Source organism: Diceros bicornis, chromosome 8 (genome assembly GCF_020826845.1).
Source record: "Diceros bicornis minor isolate mBicDic1 chromosome 8, mDicBic1.mat.cur, whole genome shotgun sequence".
NCBI classification, from domain to species: Eukaryota; Metazoa; Chordata; class Mammalia; order Perissodactyla; family Rhinocerotidae; genus Diceros; species Diceros bicornis.
In genome coordinates this window covers 41583634-41605717 of record NC_080747.1, presented here as the reverse complement: position 1 = coordinate 41605717, position 22084 = coordinate 41583634, and the positions used below count along the sequence as shown (strand labels likewise).

General features: G+C 42.7%; 1 protein-coding gene across 1 annotated transcript in view; it reads left to right on the top strand.

Moving 5' to 3' along the window:
• LNX1 (ligand of numb-protein X 1) overlaps positions 1-22084 on the top strand; it is a 113876-nt gene that overhangs the window by 73041 nt on the left and 18751 nt on the right. Inside the window, exons 3-7 of the mRNA XM_058547055.1 lie at positions 578-819; positions 1329-1481; positions 6375-6577; positions 9055-9426; positions 21314-21448. Of these exons, the coding sequence (XP_058403038.1) occupies positions 578-819; positions 1329-1481; positions 6375-6577; positions 9055-9426; positions 21314-21448 (1105 nt within the window). The remainder of the gene's footprint in view (positions 1-577; positions 820-1328; positions 1482-6374; positions 6578-9054; positions 9427-21313; positions 21449-22084) is intronic.

The window sequence follows — 22084 nt, the reverse complement described above, 5'->3', positions numbered from 1 at the left end:
CTAGTCCTGGCCACTCTGAGACCAGCCCAGAGGTAGAGAATGGAAGCCAGCAAGCCTGCTCTAGAGAATAGCGATGCGAAGTCAACTCCTGTGGCTTTGTGGTGATGATGATTCTGTTTCCATGGATAGTTAAATATAGAATCTGGGAGGAGCTTTGCATTTATATTCAGTGCTTTGGGAACTTAACCCAAAAGAAAGAACTAAGAGTGTGACTAAGGGCTTTCGTGGTCAAAATAAACACCAACAAGAAGGAATTATCAAGTCCAAATAGTTGAAGATGGCCAGCCTCAAGCCCTAGTCTTGTAGACACCGTGACAGCTTTCCTAAATTTGCATCCCAGGGGGCAGTGTAGAGAGTGCTTTAAGAGAATGCAATAAGCAACTTTTAAAAATTGTTCTCAGATCATTAATTCATTTGGTTGGCGGGTATATATTGAGTGCCTACATGTGAAAAGAGAGGCAGATAAAGAGGTGAGCAAATCCAGTTCGAGTGTAGCAATCCTGTGTACTTGAAGAGGCTTGGTTGAACAATGAGCAAAGCTGAAGGCTTCTCTGACCTCCTGCTGGTTTTGTTACAGCTGTAAAGGTGCCTCCCACTATGGCCTGACCAAAGACAGGAAGAGGCGCTCTCAAGATGGCTATCCAGACGGCTGTGCGAGCCTCACAGCAACAGTACTCTCCTCAGAGATTTCTGCAGCTGCCACCATCTCCTTAATGACGGATGAGCCTGGCCTAGACAACCCTGCCTACGTGTCCACAGCAGAGGATGGTCAGCCAGCAAACAGCCCATTGGACTCTGGCCGGAGCAACCGAACTAGGAGTGAGTCAAATGGGTGGTTGTCCGGGAATGGGCTCCTTGCCTTGGGATTGCCCTCTGTGGAATATTCACCGTGGAAAGTTCTAGAAATGTTTTTTTAAGGGGAAATCATTCTGGTAGTTTTGGCAGCAACCCAATGTCCAATTCTCCAAAGTGAAATGAAACCACAAGTACCTCAGATCATTAAAAATGTGTGTAATCTGACTTGGTGAAAGGGGTTGAAGTTAGACCTCATGATTCATCGCTCCCGCAGTGTCAGGGCCTTCCCATCCATGCTGCTCAAGAAAAGTGCTATTGTGTTCAGTCCAGTCCAGGAAAAAAAGAAAAGCAGATTTTTAAACAAGCCATACATATTTCATTGTAGAAAAATGGGAAAATATAGATAAGCAAATTCCATCATCCTACCACCTAGATAGAAGTAATCACTGTTCATGTCGCATTGTATGTATTTTACCAGAAGTGTACATAAAAGAGGATTTCTATGAATGCGTAGCCTTCTCTCTTTTCCTCAGCACGGCCCTTTGAGCGATCCACTATCAGAAGCAGATCTTTCAAAAAAATAAATCGAGCATTGAGTGTCCTTCGAAGGACGAAGAGTGGAAGTGCAGTTGCCAACCAAGCTGACGAGGGCAGAGAAGATTCTGAAAACCCCACTGCCCCTGAAGGTAAATGAACTCCCCTGCAAAGCTGGATGTGGGCTGGGCTCTCCGAATGACTTCAGGGGTGATGACAACCTGACCAACACCCACTTTCGATGACACCTGTCTTCCCAAGGGCATAAAAATTTTTTACCTTCATCAGCCTACTTCTCACATAAGTAACTAAAGGCAGAAATTATTTTTCTCTTTTTATGTAGATTGAGAGAAAAGGTTTTAGAACCCTTACCTTCAGGTGCTAGGTTAATGCAGGTAAAGAAGAATAATTATGTGAAATGCATTTAGAGCAGTGCCTGGCACCTAGGAAACGCTATGTAAGGATTCTTATTATGAGTATGTATGATGTGTGGTTCTGAGTGTTTTTCACCCACTAACTGATTTAATCCTCACAACAACCCTGTGAAGTAGCTACTGTTATTATCCCTGTTTTACAGATGAGGAAACTGAGGCACCAGGGTGTTACTTAGCTTGCCCCAAATCACCTTGCTAGACGTTGAATCCAGGTAACGTGGCTCTAGAATCCATGCAAAGGAGGTTATTGGATCTTCGATCCTATGTGTTTTCCCCAATCTAAACTGAGCTGAGGAAATACTCTCCTATTCCTTTCACTTTATATTAGAACTTTAGAGCAGTAATAATAATAGCTTAAAAAAAAAAAAAAAGCCCAAACCGAGCTTTCCTGTGTGCCAGGTAGTGTTCTAAGTCATTTAGACATCATAATACTGAGGATTAGGGATTATGATTCTCCTTTTACAGATGAAGAAACTGAGACCCAGAGAGTTTGAGAAACTAGCCCGAAGTCACCCAGCTAGAAAACAGCAGACCCAGGATTTTAACTCGGGTCCTCTGGCTCGAGAGCCCACTCCTTTAACCATTGTGCTAAGTGCCCTCCACTCCTGGGGCCTGGGAGGTAAATCCCAAACCACTGTCTTTATCATGCCTTCAGAGATCTTGTGAGCAGTCAGAGAAGGCCCTATCTTGCTTACTTATCACCTCTCACTCTGTACACACACATACTACATGCGCTAACTACTCTGAGCTTACTGCAGTCCTGTAAATACTGTCTCTCACACCTCCATGCTATTGTCGACCTTCACTCCCACTCCCCTTCAGCTGCATTCTAATTCTTCCTTCCAGCCTTAGCAAAAGCTTTGCTTCCTCCTGGAAGCCTTCCCTGACTCCCTCAGTCCCCTTTCCTTTATGTTCTTAAAGCAGCTGTGTCTCTATTATAGCAATGTCACCCTTCGTTGTAACTGTAGCTATAAGGGCAGGGGTTCTTTTTCTGAGTCTTTGTATTCTCGAGGCCAAGCACGGTATCTGGCACATTATAGTGTTCACCGAATGTTTGTGCAATGAATAAAAGGATTATAACTTCCTTCCTGCCAGTCTCCCCCTCTTATTAAAGGCTCCTTAATTCTACTCCGTATGAAGTTTCCTCCTGCCTGAATGAGATTTACTTGCAAGTTTATTGCAGAAATATTTTTAATAAGAGATTTCTATGTGTAAGGGACTGGCCTAAGCTCTGTAATTTTATACGAAGATGATAAAATTCGGTTTATTCAAGGGGTTCATTTAAGACTGAAAGAAAAGAAAATACCACACAGAGTGAGCTATAAGTAAGTGACGATGCAGCCATAGGGAGAAGAGCACGCTTCCAAGAAGGACCGGGGAATCGGGTTGAAGGGGTGCGTTATGACCTGGACGGGCATTGGGGTCTTGACCGTGTGTTGGAAAGTGGTGAGAGATGAGGTTAAGGCTGGGTTAGAAGGGTCCCAGAGGCCATTTAGGAGTCTTGGTTTGGGGCAGTGAACACACCTGAGAGCGTTTGTGTGGAGTTACTGCAGGATCGGAGCTGTGGTTCGGGAAGATGAAGATGGTGGCCTTGTTCTGTGTGCTGGGGGCTTAGAGAGGGAGAGAATGGATTTCCTCAGATGCCCCAGGAAGCTATTACCCAAAATGGGGTGAGGTGTTAAGATTCAGCAAGGCAGGAAGTGATGTCTTGATAGGATTTTTGAGGCAACAAAGCATTCAAAAATGGCCTTCGAGTCTCATTGCTTCAACGAGCTGCGGTTAGTCCGGTGAAGGTTCATGGCATGGTTTACCCATCATTTTAATATCGGTAAACAGACTGGCTCCATTACTTATCAGCTGTGTGACGCTGGCCGGGTTAATTAACTTCTCTAAGCTTCAGCATTTATCATCAGAAAAACAGGTATAATAATAAACTACTTCATTGGGTTGTTGTGAGGATTAAACAAAAAATATGCATACAAATTGCTTAGCTCAATGCCCAGCATCTAATAAACACTTGGTAAATAATATTATATCCCTTAGTCCTTAAGTGAGGACACAATATTGAACAACTGTTTCTTTCCAGACCAGCACAAGTTTGGTAGTTTAAAAATTATTATTATTATTTTTTTTTTTTCTTTTTGGTGAGGAGGATTGGCCATGAGCTAACATTTGTTGCCAATCTTCCTCTTTTTTTTTTTTTTTTTGCTGAGGTAGATTGGCCCTGAGCTAACATCTGTTGCCCATCTTCCTCCATTTTGTATGTGGGACACTGACACAGCATAGCTTGAGGAGCAGTGTGTTGGTCTGCACCCAGGATCTGAACCTGTGAATGCTGGGCCACCGAAGCGGAGCATGCAAACTTAACCACTATGCCACCTCGCCAGCCCCTAAAAATTATTTTAACTCTTCAAGGGCACTAGAGTCTCATTGGTATGGCTGTAATTAACATCATTTGTAAGCGTAACTGGATGTGTCCTTTTGGACTATCAAATCAAACATCCTTGAGTAGTTTAGGTTTGGGAGTATGGTTTTTGTAAATCTATTGGGAGGGAGGGTAGAAAGAAGGAGAGGAGAAAGAGAAAACCAAGGGCTTTGATAATTATTTCCAAATGTTTCTTTGCTCAAAAAATTTTTTTTTAATTTCCATTCCCTTTTCACCAGACCTATTCCAACAAATGCTGTGGTACAGCCCACTTAATGTAATCAAAGTAATTTAAACATTGATTGAACTCAATCATCCAAGTACTGTTAGCACAAGGATTATGGCCACTGCCCACAGCCTTACAGATAAGCCAATTGCTTACTTTAAATTAAATCTCAAAGGAGGTTAAGGATCCACACTTATTGTGTCTCAGGCTTTCTCTGGCCATTAAATTGCTTTATCACATTCTACAATACTTCGAAATAATTTTAATTCTGTATAAACAATACTAGAGAGTTGAGTACTTGTTAATGAACTCATAGTTCATTAGGGAAAATGGACTAAGGTCATGGATTTGAAAATAGAGCAATTTTGATCTTTCCAGATGACGTAATTAAGGGAGAATCTTAGGGCAAAGGCAGCTGTCAGCAGCTACAGGAGACAGAAGCATCTCCACCCTCCACATCCAAACTCAAGCCTCAAAGTGACTCAGGAGGAGCCCCTTCTTTCACCAAACTAGGTGTAGCTTGGCCAGCATTTAATGGTGTCCCCACTGCACACTTTTTTTTTTTTTTTTTTTTTTTTTGTGAGGACTATCAGCCCTGAGCTAACATCCATGCCAATCCTCCTCTTTTTGCTGAGGAAGACTGGCCCTGAGCTAACATCCATGCCAATCTTCCTCCACTTTATGTGGGACGCTGCCACAGCATGGCCTGACAAGCGGTGCATCAGTGTGCGCCCGGGATCCGAACCTGGGCCACCAGCAGCGGCGCTCGCACACTTAACTGCTACGCCACAGGGCCAGCCCCCCACTGCACACTTCTGTTCAAACCAAAGTGGAGAACAGTGCCAGTCAGTGCTGCTGGCTTATAGGTCAATTGGGCAAGTCCCCCGTGGGACCGTTGCCTGACTGTGAACCCCTGGCCCAGAAACTGGAGGGAGGTGACAGGAGGGCAGGACATCAGGATCCCCAGGTTCTGACCTGGCTCTGGGGGCCACCTAACTTTGAGACCTCCAGCCAGTCACATCCCTTCCCCTCTCCAAGCTCAAATGTCCTCATTGTAAAATAAAGGTTTGACTGTTGCTATCGAGCTGCACAACCACTAGAGCAGATCTTCTGTTTGGGCACAGTGGGGTGGGGGTAGGGAGAGTTGGGAAAGATTTCATGGGGAAAGAAGAGTCCTCAGCCTAGATGATCTGAGTCTCTTTTTAGCTCTGAATTCGGCTATTCAGGTGGATCAGGGACCAACTAGGCCTGGGCCTCTTTTCTTGATCATGAATCAGGCCATTTGACTTCCCTTTATTGACAACAGTGTCTAGTAGAGAGGGCTGGTGATTCCCTAAGCCTGAAAAGCAGGGACTTCCAGGAAGAAATCTTGAAAATGATCTGAGAGGGCAGAAGAGTGGGTTTGTTCTGTTTTGTCCCTTGATAAGTAAGTGATGAAACTGTAGTCCATTCCATAAAGACTGGTCCATCATTCATTCATTTATTCATACCTCTTCACTCAATAAACATCAGCTGAAGTCTCCTGTGTGCAGAGATTTGTGCAAAGAACTATGGAACAGCCAGAAATTATGTCCTCAAGGATCTTACAGTCCTATGGGGGGGGGTGGCATAAGAAATGGGCATGAATAATAGTAATAGAAGGTTGAGTGTCGTGAGAAATAGAAAGTTTTATGGGAAATAGGATGTTTAGAGAGAGGAGGGAAAGAGAGATCAGTGTAGAGTTTAATTGGAAGGGATCATTTCATGCAAGCCTTAAAGGAAAAATTGGGTTTAAGCCTAGAATGAAAAACATTCCGGGCAGAGAAACTTATACTGGCACAGAGGCAGGAAAATGGAAAACATGTATGAGGAACAATGAATAGTTTAGTTTGGCTGAAACCAAAGTTTGGCAAGAAGAAGAGTGGTTGGAAATGTCCATTGGGTCGGCATCTTAAATAAATGCTGTCTTTGTCCATTTTAGTCTTTCCAAGGTTGTATCACCTGATTCCAGATGGCGAAATTACCAGCATCAAGATCAATCGAGTGAATCCCAGTGAAAGCCTCTCCATTAGACTTGTGGGAGGCAGTGAAACCCCACTGGTCCATATCATTATTCAACATATTTATGGTGATGGAGCGATTGCCAGAGACGGCCGGCTACTGCCAGGAGACATCATACTAAAGGTAGAGACTGTGGCTGCAGGGCCATGAAAAGGATCTTAATAAAAATTACTTCTGAGCAAATAATTGGATGAATGGATGAATGGATGGATGGATGGATGGATGGATGGATGAATGGATGGATGGATGGAAGGAATACTAAAATAAATATGGATCACTCACTTTCTATAGTTATGATGTTGATAGGACTCTTCATATGAGATTGTAATTTAGTTGAGAGGTCTTTGTCCCTCTCTCTTTCTCGTTCTTTACTCTCGGCTTCTTTCTCTCTGTGTGTAAATATCTCGCTCCATCTCTGTATCATTCTATCTCCATTTTCCCCTCCTTCCTCTTCCTTCTCCCTTCTAGCTTCTCCAGGCTTCCCCTCTTCCCTTTTTCCACCTCTTTCTTCTCCTTTCTCTTCCTTCTTCTCCTCCTCTCTCTCCTCCTTTCTGCCCCTTCCTCCTATTCTAACAATAACATAAAATAATATAACGCTGGAGTATATATCTTCTTAAATTGCTTTTAGAGCAGATTAATGGAACATTTTATATTTTATCTGATCACTTACATTCACACACCCCTCTAAAGTAAATTTCCTGTAGCTTAATGGCCCTCTAGGAAAAAAAAAAAAGTAATCTCTAAGCTATTCCTGAGAACCCGCAGACATTCCAGGGGAGACAGGTGGTGGAACAGAATGCCTTGGGCATTACTGTCTTCTGAGGTTTGGTTGAGGGGAAGGACATTCAGGACGAATTTTCAGAAGAGAAAAGATAAAGGAAGAGTTGTTTATCAGACAGAAGTCAAACGTGCCAAAAGTGACAAGAAATCCCTCCCTGGTCATATATTTCCTGTCTGATACTCAAATGACAGTTTCATCCCATCCCTTCCAGGTTGCTGAGGGGCTACTCCTGACACATCGTAAGCTGTTTCTTTGGCAAAGAAGTTCTTATTCTTTGGAATAAGAGGAGAAAGAATTTAGAGCAGTTGTCGTAGAAACACTGAAACTCCCACTGACCCTCGAGGTGGAGTACAAGGCAGGGCCCATCAACCGTAAGGGACAGTCAGCAGTGCAATCAGCTACTCTGCATGACTTCCTCCCAGTTCTAGTGGAAACTATGCTGCCTGGGAGGGTTGCTTAATAAAACATTTCGATTTTTACGGCCTTCAACTGGCACTTGCAGGCAAAAGGGCTGCCAGGACTGTTCAGCAGGCGACCCTGACCTTCTTTTGGCCTGGATGTGATGGGGGAAACCAGACACAGGAGAAGGTGACAGAGCAGACCGAGGTCTTTAAGCTCACCTGTGCTTGGACCAAGGTGGTGAGCCTTGTCTGTGCACGCGGGAGCCTCTATTCTCCCCTGGAGATGCAGCAGAGCACCAGTAATTGTGTGCTGCAGGAAGGCCTCTTAAAATCTCATCCAAGCCTCCTCTAACAATTGGATGCAAGTACAAGAAATCTTACCAAACCGTAGAAATTCAAGAAGGTTGTTTCTGTTCCATGGGGCCTCCCTCCTTAAGCACAGAGCACAGTGCTGCTGTGAAATTGTTTTCTTCCAGAGCAGTGACAACCACTAGGGGCTGTACCCTCCAGGCTGGGCCTGCTTAGCCAGAGTAATTAAAAGCAGAAAGCCCCATGAAGCATCAGCCCTGCAGATTATTAATGAGGCACAAATGAGAGGGCCGAGCTTGAGGACATTTAAGCAGCATCATAAAGTAATCCAGCCTTTCAATAAAAGAGCCTAGAAACTTCCATTTACATTAGTTTATTTGAAACTATGCAGAGACTTTTTTTCCTTTTCTTGAGAACATGACCACCTTGAGACCTGACTCTCTCTCACTCACACACTCTATCACTCTCACATATTCACACACTTGCCAACACACAAACACATTCATGTACACACTCTCACATACACATACCTCCTCCTCCCCTCTCCCTCTCTCTCTCTCTCACACACACACACACACACACACACACACACACACACACACACATACAGTAGTGGGGCCTGGAAGTTTCAGTATGGGTGACCCAGGGAGAAAAATTCATCTGGAGATTTTTGGAAAGAAAATGTCAACTCAGTTTGATTTGAACAGCAGTTTAATGTAATCATTTGAGCTCCATGGAAAACTTTTTCTTCTTTTGCCTTTTCCTACTTTTTCTTCCTTTTCCTCGCCCACCCCCACCAGTTGAAAAATAAGTTTAGCAAGCAACAGAAATAAGAGTTAGGATTGTGTAAATAAATTTGGGAGCCTGTGTGATGACAAGGTTGAAGAAAGATGGTGTCTGAGAGAGACCTGAAAAGGTGGTACGGGTGACACTCAGAGAAAGCAGGGTTAGAAGTAATGTCGGAAGATTGGGGATATTTGGATATTTGGACAGAGGATAAGGTGACAGAGCAGAGCAGCCTTTGAGGAAGGGTCCTGGTGATTCTATGGGCTGGGCCTTTTAGGAAGGGGTGTGGCGGGTGGAGCTCACGCCTAGGTCCCCTCTCCCAGGTCAACGGGATGGACATCAGCAACGTACCTCACAACTATGCCCTGCGCCTCCTGCGGCAGCCCTGCCAGGTGCTGCGGCTGACTGTGCTGCGGGAGCAGAAGTTCCGAAGCAGGAACAACGGACAGGCACTAGACACCTACGGACCTCGGGATGACAGTTTCCATGTGATTCTCAACAAAAGCAGCCCTGAGGAGCAGCTTGGAATAAAACTGGTGCGCAAGGTGAACGAACCTGGGGTATTCATTTTCAACGTGTTGGATGGTGGTGTGGCGGACCGACACGGTCAGCTGGAGGAGAACGATCGTGTGTTAGCCATCAACGGACATGACCTTCGATATGGCAGCCCAGAAAGTGCGGCTCATCTAATTCAGGTGGGTCACAGGTCATTCCAAGATCTTGGTCAGAAACTCCCAGTATGAGCAGGAATGCTCATCACCTTGACCCACCCACCCTGTTACTACCACATGTGACATGCAGTGCCTCCCTTTCAAGGAGTCAAGATCAAAGAGCCAGGTAGGAACATTACTTAAGCAAATGATGTGTCTCAGGGTCATGGACATTCCCTGGGTATGGCGAGCCATCCTGTGTGACTGCAGGTAAACACATTGGGCTATGTGTTGCAACCTCACCAGGTAGAGATCACTTACAACCCGGTCAGCAGGGTTGTGTCATCCCTGTACCCAGTATATTAGTCACAGACACAGGGATCATTCAGATACATTCTGGACACATCCAAGACATCCGGTTGTACTGACTTCCATAAGAAGCTGTGCCACGTGCCCTCCAGGGATCCTGTGGACAGAGACCACTATAGGGTTGGCTAAGGCTAAGCCCCATCTCCATGGCTAAGTCCAGGCCCCTTGGAAAGACAATGGGAACTCAAGCATGAACCTGAGAGGAAGCCCCTTGATAAGAGAGGCATATAAATTTTTGATCACTCAGGCAAATAGAGTTCCCAAGAGCCTGACTTTAGTTCGGACTAATTCACTTTCCTGACCCATGTGACATTATCAAGCCCCAGCATGCGTCTTGTTGACTTTGGCTGGGTCACTATGAGTTTTTCTAATGTTCGCTGAGCTGCCGGCTTTATTGTTAGAGAGACAGACTTTGTTCTGGGTTCTTATATTCTAACTCATTCATTCACTTCTTTTACTCAATGTATATTAAATTTCTGCTCCTTGCCTAGCCCTGGGTTAGGTGCAGAGAACCGTGAGATGATGCTCTTAGGCCCCCAAAGGAGCCCATAATCTAATGTGGGAGATGGACCTTTTCTAAATGATTGACATATGGTGTGATGGCGCTGTCGTGGAGAAATTAAGTACTGTGCTGGTGCAGATGAAGGAGAGAGATTTGCTTGGATGGGCTTAGGAATTATTCACAGAAGAGGAAGATCTTAAACTGGGGCTTTGGGGGATCAGCAGAAGTTCTCTAAGTGTACAAGGCAAGGAAGGTCACTCTAAGGAGATGCAACACAAAAGAACATTTCCCTAAAAGCTGGTTAGGGAAATATTTAATACCTGGAACATAGTGTACATTTAAAAAGCAGCAACAGATAAGGCTGGAGAGGTAGGGAAGGGCTAGATCATGTAGAGTTTTATGAGCCATGCTAACGAGCTCAGACTTTATCCCCAAGGCCATGAGGTGTCATTGAAAGAGTTTAAGAAGTGAGGGGCTGGCCTGGTAGCGTTGTGGTTAAGTTCGCGCACTCCACTTCAGCGGCCCGGGATTCACAGGTTCAGATCCCGGGCGTGGACGTACACTCCGCTTATCAAGCCATGTTGTGGTGGCATCCCACATACAAAATAGAGGAAGATTGACACAGATGTTAGCCCAGGGCCAATCTTCCTCAGCAAAAAGAGGAGGATTGGCAACAGATGTTAGCTCAGGGCTAATCTTGCTCACCAAAAAAAAAAAAAAAAGGAAGTGACATGATTTTCTAGAAAGATCTTTCTAGAGGCAGTGGAGACCTGATAGGAGGGGGGCAAGATTAGAGGGCTTGTCTTGAGAAGCATTTGTAATTATCCGGCACGTCACATCAGCTTCCACATAGTGACTGAAGTGACTTCAAGAATAGACAGTGAGTCACCATCAGTAGTTGACTGAAACTTGTACCAAGTTCTGTGGATGATGACAGTTAGAAAAGAGAGACTGCCCTCAAGGACTTGATTATCTCAGTACAAATAAATCTCCCTACCCTTGGGTTCCAGTCATGGAGTTCTTCCAGGTATGGGCAACAGTTTTCACTATCATGCATGTCTTATCCCTCTTCTTTGAGGTGAACCAAATGGTGGATGATTATATTGTCATGTTAGATGTGGACAACCTGAGGCAGAGGGCGCAAGGGGACTTACCCTGCTGCCTCAGTCCACCAGGATAGGAAGCACATATGGTGCCTTGGCCCCTGAACTGTAGCTCTTAGTGGTGTCCCAATTCCAAGGTGATTCTCAGGCTGATGGATCTTTCCAACAGGGCATCAGGTCATGCAGGTGGAGAACAAAAACAGAGTTATGAGAGGCATTTTCCCTTCTGGAGTTTGTGCCATCTATTCCCAAATTCATATACCCAGCCTCAACTTCTCCTCTGAACACCACACTTACATATCCAACTGCCTACTTGGTTTCTCCATGTGGATGTCTAAAAGGCATCTCAAACTTAATGTCCAAAACTGAGCCCTTGGCTTCTCTCCACCCTACTTCTCCCCAAACCTGCTCCTCCCTCAGTCTTTCTTAGTCTCTAGAAATGGCACCATCATTTACCCAGTTACTTGGGCCAAAAACAATCTTTATTCTCTCCAACATCTCTCTTCCTACAATCCGTTTCTCACCACCTCCATGACTTCCATCAGCCAGGCCACCATCAGCTTTGGTCTAGGCCACTGCAAGAACCTCTCAACTGGTTTCCTTGCTTCCACACTCGATCCTCTGCCTCTGCTCTCCACACAGCAGTTAGAATGACCACTTTATAAAGTCAGTCCCAGCATGTCACTCTCTTGGGTTCAGCCCTCTGATGCTTCCCAAGACACTTACCTTAAAAATTCCAAATCCTAACAATGGCCTGCAGAGCCTACATAATCTGGCCTTTAGTTCTCTCGCCAACTTCATTTCTTAAGCAAAGGGGAGAATTTCTGGGATTCTCCCCCTTGCTTAACCAGGCTCAGTCACATTGTCTTCTTGCTGCTCCTCAAACGTTTCAGGAAATTTTTCACCTCAAGGCTGACGTTCTTGCTGTCCCTCTGACTGGAAGAATCTTCCCAATATCTGCATAACTCACTCCCACACTTCCTTCAGTTCTTTCCTCAAATGGCTTCTCCTCAGAGAGGCCTTCGCTGACCATCCCATTTAAAATAGCCTCTCCCACCCCCGACTCTATATCCTCTAATCTGCTTTAATTTTTTCTACCAATTATTTTATTATTAACTGCCAGTCTAGTCTAGTACAGTAGAGCATTGTATCCCAAATACTTAGAGAAATGCCTAGAAATAATAGGCACTCGATAAATATTTGTTGAATGAATAAATTGAGTCAAATTATAAAAATGTAAATATGTATAAAATATAATTTACACGTTAATTCCATCTCATAAGGATTTGTTGTCAAATCATTTACCAAAGAACAAGCACCAAATCTACTTTTATTTGCTATTTGTCCCCAAGATAGAATCTCTACTTTTTGTCCCCTTGAATTTGTTCAATTATTACTGTCACCTTCTATGTGCTAAGAGATGCATGGTATAGTGATGAATAAGACTGACACCATCCCTGGCCTCATAGAGCTTAGAATATATTCCCATCGCTGATCTCAAATACAGTCAAGTCAGCATTAAGCAGGTGGTTCTGGCCTGTATGTACCAATGAGTGAGAACAGAAAATAGAAAATGTTTATGAAAACATTAACCTATGGAAAAGGAAGAGTCCTTGGTTTTTTCTTCATGAAGAAACTGCACTCTAAATGATTTTTTTCTCTTTCAAAACCAGACTTTTAGGTGATCATTAATTTTTTTGTGTTACGCTTGTTAACTCCCTCTGTGGGTCAATCCGTGCAACTCACATTCTAGAGATAATCTGCCAACTATACTTCGCAATAGGCAAAAGAAAAACTCCCTTACTCATGTCATTTGGAAAAATTTTGATTACATATGGCATTCTGCTTTTGTAGATTAATAACAGAAGAGGAAAAAAATTTTTCCCTGAGAAAGTTAATTTATGAAATAAAATCTTGCCCAACAGTGGGATTTCCTAAAAGATTCTTCTGCTTACTAAACAAAGCTAATGTGCTTTATAAGCAGGGGAAGTGGGGATGGAAAAAAAAAGACTTGGGCAAATCTAGTTGGAAAAGACAATGGAAAAAATAGAATGCTGGGAAAACTTGGTTAAGCAATCTCAAAAGTGGATTTTATTTATGTGATACTTGTAACACACACCAGGCTGGGGGGATTAAACTAAATACCCTTCAAAGGTTGAGACTCAAATTTCCAACCAATCCTTGGCTGCATTGGCCTTGTATGTCTACTCCGTGAATCATATTTGCCTTACAAAGAAATTCCCAGACAACATGTCCTTTTGGTCATGTTTTCTCCCACAGTACCACTCATTCTGCCTTTTTCTACATTATTTCAGGGAAAAGTTATTACAGAGAAACCACAACTGTTTTAAATTTGACCAGCTTTACATATATGGAGCTCTAACCTAGCTTACTCGGCAGCAGCCCTGCGTGCCAGGCCCCGGAGTTAGATAGATTGCGAGTCAGGCTCCTCTAAGAGGAGAAACCCTAGGGACACAGAAGCTTCAAATACAGGGCATTTGACTTATTTAGCAACTTCATACAACTTTATTTTTCCCCATTGTCAATTTAAGTTTTTTGAGCACCATGACCAGAATAACTGAAAGGGACAGCTTTGTGGAACTGTCTGGTGTCATACATAAAATAATAGAACAGAGAAATATAGACCAAAGATTTGAGACCACAGGGAAACAAAGACATCTCAACGTCTCAGACTTGGAGGTTCAGCATATATCTACCCAATATTCAATATGAGAATGACGTATGCTGACAGTTATACCTATTTTGAGATGTTCTCGTCCATCTGCAATTCTAGATCAGTGAATTCATATTTATTTAGGAGTTCAAATATATACAGTTAGTAAATGAAGAAAGTAGCAATGGGTTTCAAATTTGAGTCTCTCTCTTGTGCCTTTTTTTCTGAGGCAACTTCCCAGACTTCATGCAGAAGTTGAATAAATTCAAAGCTATTTGTAGAGGTTGTGATAAACATGGGTTTTCATTAAAACTGACATGTGTGATTTTTTTTTTTCCTCACATGCATTAATATTTAAACAAGAAGTTATTTCATCAAAGAACAACTGACAACCAGGCTCTTCAAACTTTTAAAAAGTATGTGATAGGTCTTTAGACAGAGCCAGAAAACAAATATAACGGACTACTCACACTACCTAAATTTGTTCTAAATACGTGATTCCAGCTCATGAGTTCTGCATAACAGGAGAAAAGGCAGAACTTTTGTCCCCTGGAGCCAGTAAGAATTGCCAGTGAAATAAGACCTGATAGATCTCGGTGTTTTTTGTAGATTAACACAGCTAATAGACAATCAAATCCCCTTTTAAACAACTTTTCTTAACATGGTATCATAGTAAATTTAATGCACATAAGACTAAATAATACATAGAAATATATGAATTTAAAAACATTTTTCTTGAGCTAAATTCTTAAAGTCCAAATGATTTTTATATATGGCTCCAAATTTCGTGCATTCATGATAAAGCATGACTTCGTAAACTATACAGCATTTCAACTTAGAATTTTATGAGTGAATCTCATGCACAACTACACACTACAAATGTTAGGGATCTTGAAACTTCATTACTCTTCACTACTCACACTTACCCCACATGCATGTTTTGTTTTGTTTTTGTTTTTACCGTGGAACATGATTAATCATGAGAGTAACTTCCAGATACCATAAAAGAAATGGTGTTTGAAGGAAAGCACTTGGGTCTTTCTGCTGACTCAGCAATCAGCAGATTCAAGGACTGAGAACTAAATTCTTATCTTGACCTTGTCACTGACTTCTGTATGACTCTGTATAAGTCGGACTGTCATTGTTAATTTCTTAGCACTTAAAAGATGTGCTTCGGGAACATAAGGATGAACACGGAGTTACAGTTTAGTGGGGAAAAATAGACAAAATTGTTGTCTCAAATCTCCTTTTCTACCCTGGTCAAATCCTAAGGTCCTATTCACCACTTTTCCTCAAAGCTTCCCTAATTTCCTTTTTCCTTGGCCAGAGTTTGGTCACTCTTAGCTCCTAAAGCTGCCTCTCTCGCAGAAGACATTCAGGAGTTCTTTTTAAAATGCAGTATGCTAGGTGCTCAAGTTTCAATGGGGAACAAATGGACATGCACCAGAGCTGCTTTCACCAAACTTGTTTTATAGGAAATATCAACTTACAGCGCAACTTACAAAATGAGTGCAGTAGCTCATTCTGGAGTTGTATTTCTGGAACCCCGAAGTTTTCGCTCAATGAGAGGTATTTTTGTTTCTCAGAAGTTCTCTTGCTCACTGGAAGGAGGATTAAGGCAAGGACTTGGTTTCTTTACCTCATTGTGTAGTATGTTGCCACGTCACCAGGGATAACTGATGACTTTGGTATTTTTCTAGCATATCTATTAGAAACCCTGTTCTGATGCCTCCTGTTGTCTGTATTGCCATGTAGAGTCTGTGTGTCATACATGATGTCAGAGCTAGGCTGTGCTGCTGTAATATTCTCCATAGTGGGGTCTTCGGAACTCCCTGTCATCTTTCAATTAATCAGTAAGGATGAAAACAAACGTCTGTGGAGTTCTTGGCTTCGTAGAACACAGTCTCCTATGTACATACATAATGGCAAAATGGGAACTCCATCGGTGAAGTCTTGGGTGCAGCTGGTCCATCAACAAAAAGACCCTACTCTTTGCCAGTCAGACCAGAACTTGTCTTCTAGATCAAATTCTCACACCCACACCATACTCAACTTTATTAGAGTGATTCAGAGTTCATCAAGTTTTTGAGATGACTTGAAAACATATTAAATGTTGAAGAAACTAGGAATATTTGACCTGGAAAGGAGACAAGCAATTAGAGTTATCTTCAAACAGGGTTGTCACATGGAAATTGATTTGGGTTGCCCTAGAGTGCATGACTAGAACCAATGGACAAGCAAGAGAATGGCAAATTTAAGCTCAACCTAAGGACAAACTTTCTAATTAGTGCTATCTAAAAATGGCCTGGGCTGCCTTGGGACACAATCAGTTCACTGTCATTGGAGGCATTGAAGCATGAGCTGGGTGACAACATGGTAAGGATTTTGTAGGGGAATTGAAGCAAGGGCTTCAGAGAAAATGTTGGATTAGATGATATCTGACATCTCTTCCATATCTGTGACTTTCTAACTTTATCGGACCAGTGCTCCCCAATTCCCCAGGGCTTTGTAAGCACAAGATGGATGAACTGAGAATGATCCTTGAGCAGTTGCTGGAAAGGAAGCTAAAATGGAGCAACCCCAAACAGCATAGAAAAACCATCCCTACCAGTACATATTGAAAATCAGTTAAAGCTAGACTGTCTCACTCCAGGATCCTTGGAAAAGAAACCAGAGGGGAATGCAGATGCAGGATGAATTTTTTTTTAAAGAAATGGTCGTTAAAAGCTCTAATGTTAAAGGATGGAGCGCTTAGTAGAGACAAGCTCTGTAAGCAGCTTTATGTTATTATAAATCCAACTGCAGCTCTCACTTGTCTCTGTAACAAGAGGGCCACCCAGTCAAACAGGAGTCTCCTATGGGCCTATGAAGGGTGCTGTATAAATGGTCTACCTGCTCTGAGCAACACCGTCGATGCCTAACAGTCAGTTGGAGCCTCCCTATTTTAGGTGTTTGTATACAATTATACCCTGGGGCATTGAGTGGGTGCGAGTGTGGTGACTCTTAACTTGAAATTTTGTGAAGCTAATACAAGAAACACAATGACTGAACCCACATGAATTACATACAGTTTACCAAACATTTTATTTAAGCATGTGTATATATATATTTAAAAAGCAGTAAATGCTGTAATGCATTTGGTTTAACTCCAATCCTCCTTTACAAATGAATAGGTGAAACCTTTGGCCAGGTGAGCAGCTCACACCTTGATGTCCAGGTACTCTATCAACTCTTGTTCTGCCCTAGTTATCACTGGCCCTCTTGGCCATCACATAGACCCGTGCAATGCTAGGACAGTAGAAAGACCGCCTCTGCTCCAGTGTACAGCCTTGCAAAATGCCTCTGCTGGCTCCTTGTGCAGTGGCATCTTTGATTTCCATCTCTCTGCTCTGAAGTTTCTGATCCATGTTGCAGCCTGACAATATGAGCAGTTCTTATCAGCCATGGTGGATTTTGTAGGGAGAAGAGCAATTTCCAGGCTGAACACAATGGAAGAAGATGCTTGCCCTATGAAAGGTCACAGTGTAGTGTTTCCAGATTCCTCCTTCCAGCTATAAAAGATGGGATTTTATTATTTTTAAACGGTCTAAGTATGAGGCTGGTGGACTATGGTTCTCTTCTGTGGCCTCTGCTTACTCCCCTCATATAAATATTATTGGCAGTTTTAAGCCAAATCTCAAAAGAGCAGAGAAAAATAGTCATTAAACAAAATAATAAGCCTTTCCATGAGAAATGCTGCTCAGTTTTAACCCTCTGGTTTTCTCTGAATATTAGATTTTTCCTATGCCTTCAGCTGGAAGTAATTGGTCCCACCTCTGGAAACTCTTATGTGTGTTACCCATCTCTCTTTCATGGCACCTGCTTCTGAGTGTCCCTGAAGTAGGACAAGCTCCATGAAAGCAGAAGCCATGTCCCCAAGGCTGTTAGTGAAGTGCCTGGACCAGAGCAGGCACATTCAGCCCTGGGGACAGAATGGCTGCCAACAAGCTAAGATCCACAGGTGAGAATGTGGAGGCCATCAGAATCGCTTCCCCTTAACCCATAGAAAAAAGAGGGAGCTTAATGCTTGGGCTCTTGGAAAAGAAAGGAGAATATGGTACAGCAATCAAGCTATCAACTTGTAACCACTAAGCCCAGAATTTGTCTGGATCAAAATTTAGGATGTTTAAGGGAGACAGGAGAAGAAACATCAAGTAAAAAGGATTTACCTCTAGCCTTGTCTGCTACTTAAGATAGCCACAATTGTTAAATAGCACTTTTACCCAAATTGCAACATCCCAGGAGATCCAAAAGAGAGGCAGTCCTACCTCTGTTGTGTAGCATGCTCTTCGTTTGAGCATTAGTTATTTAAATAACAGGTCTGCTGCACCCGTCTGTCTGGTACATATTATGTGGGTATGAAATAAACAAGGTTCTGCCATTCTCTCCTTCATTCAGTCTTTCCGTGTCTCCCCCTCACCCCCCTTCTCACACTCACTCCACATTCACACCAGATTCACAACAATGGAAAGAAAGACTATCTGGTGCTAAGGGCTGTTTCTCGACACTGAATCCAGCTGCTCCTGAGAGTTAGAGCCAGGACAAACACATTAGCCCATTTTCCACCTTCAACTTCAAACTCTAGGAAAGAAAGTGCATCAAATAAAATCTCCCTGAGAGCAATTTATAAGGAGGCTGGTAAGAGCCACGAATCCAGGCTTGCAGGGAATTTATTTCCAAGTAAATTGATACCAGGGTTATTTATTGGAATGTTATTCCTGCCAACAACTTAATACCCAAGTCGGTATTTGAAAATCCAGTGAGAAAACCCAGTGCTTGAAAATGTGAATTAAATAGTTCTTGCAGGCTGCTCCTTGGCATTTTGGATTTTGCCTGGCAAGTTGATTCAAGATGTACGTCTCAAATTTTCTCAGTCCTTTGAGTCACTTAGGTCATGCGGCTGCTGCTGTTCCAATAGGAACACGGTACAATAGCAGGCCTAGAGACAAACTCGCTGTTGAGATCCTTCAGAACATCGGAGTTTCCCTGAAGATAAGGAGCGGACTTGGGCTCAGCAGTTGAAGTTTTGACTTGAATGTTTGCCACTTCTTATCTTTTAGTAATTTTTGCTTCAGAAAGTTCCCAGAGATAACCTCATTGGGATGAGTGAGGCTTACAGTATAAAGAAAGAGACAGTTATTACAAAATACTCTTCCAAGAATTGAATTTAGTTAGCTAATACCATAGTTCATGTCAGCTTGCTTCATTAGTGTTTCCTGGGCTTGTTTTTTTTGTCCTGTTCTGACACAGGCTTTTATATGTGATGAGAAACACCAGGGAATTCAAGATAGGCAAAGGAACAGAGGAAGGACATGTCAGTGATGACTAGGGGACCAGCAAAAGTGATGGCTGGGCGTTATGTGAAAGAAAGTGAGTGAAAGACTAAAATTTTCTTTTTGGGTCCTCTTTGTTAGGATTTTCTAAATTTATGTGAAATGAATCAACTCGACTAGCCCACCATCCACTTGGTGTTTACAATAGACACTACACTCTAGCAGTTGTTTTAAAAAGTTCCTCCGATTTACAACCACTCAGTTGATGACCCTAAGTTTCAAGAGAGTTCTGAGAAGAGATGTTTGTTAATATAGGAATGCAAAGTCGTGAAGGTTTGGGCTGGTCAGTGTTGGATAACTGCAGGGATCTGATTTCATTGGTGGAGTTCTTATTGCTTAAGGTTTTAAAACAAGGTCCTAGTTCCTGAGAGTGGGAGTGAGTTATGTGCTCTGGGAAGCAAATATCTCAATTCCCTTTGTCTGAGCTCAAGGAGAAGAACCTGGTCTCTTTTCAGGGTCTGACTTTTCCATGGTCTGATAACCACACCTGTGAAGGAAGAAGGCAGGCAGGCCAATGTCCATCTGTGCTGTGGTGGTGAATGGTCAGGGGATGGGATGGGATGGAGAGAGGAACCCCTAGAACTTACTTCTCTCCACCTTCCTTGTCCCCAAACCTAGTCTTTTCCTGGTTTCTATTCAAATCTAGCCGTGTCTCAGCCTCTATCAGTTTTGGGGGTTTTTTTTTCCAGTTTTGAGAAATAATTGGCATACATCACTGTATATGTTTAAGGTGTACAGCATGATGGTTTGATTTACATATATTGGGAAATGATTACCACAGTAGGTTCAGATAACATCCATCGTCGCATATACATACAATGAAACGAAAAAAATTATTCTTGTAATGAGAACTCTCAGGACAAAAGGTACAAACTTCAGTTATAAGATAAATAAGTACTAGGGATGTAATGTACAACATGATGACTATAACTAACACTGCTGTATGATTTACAGGAAAATTGTTCAGAGAATAGATCCTAAGAGTTCTCATCACTATCAGCTTTTAATTAAAGTGATGGGTGAAGTCAGCTGGTTACTTGAGCTGGGCATCAGGGAGCCTTGTTTATGTATGTTTCACAGGTCCAAGGTCTAGTCTATCTGCCCTGCAGATGTAGGATCTCAGTAGTCAGCAGTTCTGGAATAATGACCCACACTGTCAGACACACATGAAACTCATCTGTGGCAGAAAGCCAATTTGTAAATTTATGGTGTGGAATGGAACTTTCCAAATAAGCAATAAGTTTGCTATTTGGAATGCTCTGTCCTAGTATCAATGTACATAGCAGACAGGACTAGTAGTCAGAATTAGTGATAGTCACATAAAAAATAAAAGATCAAGGCAAAGGCCTTTAATCAGGCTGTGTTCGAACCTATTAAGTCACCCCTGTAATTCTAAAGTGCTCATCCTTTCCAATGCCCAAATGTTTGAGACTGTCAGATGCAGGATATCTCTTTCTTCAGGGGTAGTGTTGCTGCCAGTAGCTCCATTTCTTTTCCTTTACTGTTTACCTTTGGTCTTAGACCTTTGGTCTGAAATTTGGACTGGGCTACTGCTTTACACTGTACACGCTGTTCTATCTGGAAAGTCCTTCAGACGTGGCTTGTGTAACGGAACTATTCATTTAAAATAAAGTAGCAATGTCTGACAATGCCTTTTCAAAGACCGTTGAATGAGTCAAACCTTCCCTAATTTATCCCTTGGAGCAATGTTCATTACCCGATTTAAGGACAAAGGAAATAACTCTCAGGTTCTTGCCAATTTACAAAATGGGTGCTGCCATTAAAAATACTAGAAACCATTTTTTTTTTGTAAAAGAAGGTAAAACCAGACTCTTATCTTGGTAAGCCCCTGGTGCTGGATGCTTTGGATGGAAGCTCTGAGAGTGGCTAACACCTGTGTCTTATCACACAGGCCAGTGAAAGGCGTGTTCACCTCGTCGTGTCCCGCCAGGTTCGTCAGCAGAGCCCTGACATCTTTCAGGAAGGCAGCTGGAACAGCAACGGCAGCCAGTCTCCAGGGCCAGGGGACAGGAGCAACACTCCCAAGGTGAGGCCTAGCCACGGTATGTCCACTGCTCCTGCAGGGAGCTATTACTTGGGAAGCCTGCACACTTTGACATTTCTAAGTGTAATCTCTGGACTTCATCACTTAAAGAAACACTATTTGACTTGTCTTGTAAAACTAAAAGCCCAAAGTCCCATCTTCAAGACCTGGTGAGATAACAGGTGTCTCCTATCCAAGCAGGAGAGAAGAAGGTGCAGGAGAGTTTCGAAACCTGATCTTGCAGACCTCATATGGAGACCTAATTTCTATTCTAAGCCAAACAGATGTCATGTTTTTCCAAAGTCATTTTGTTTAAGGACTGTTTTCCATTCACTTTGAAATGAAACAAGAGGTTTGTTTGGTTTCTAGTTTTTAAAGTTGCCAGTCTGCCTGAAAATTAAAATAATAATTCCTCTGCTATTTTTAGTGTGTTCATTTTTGCAGAAGGGCCCAGGAAGATGATTTAAACACTTGAAGCTCATATTACATTAGGGAGTGGTGGGGATTGGGGTAAACCAGAGAGCACATGTCCTATCTTATGGCATTCAAGTCCAGAAAAATTTTAAAGCACTGTGGGTGAAGGAGAATGCATCTATAGCCAGAATGCAGTCTTCAGGCCAGCAATTTGTCACCTCTCTT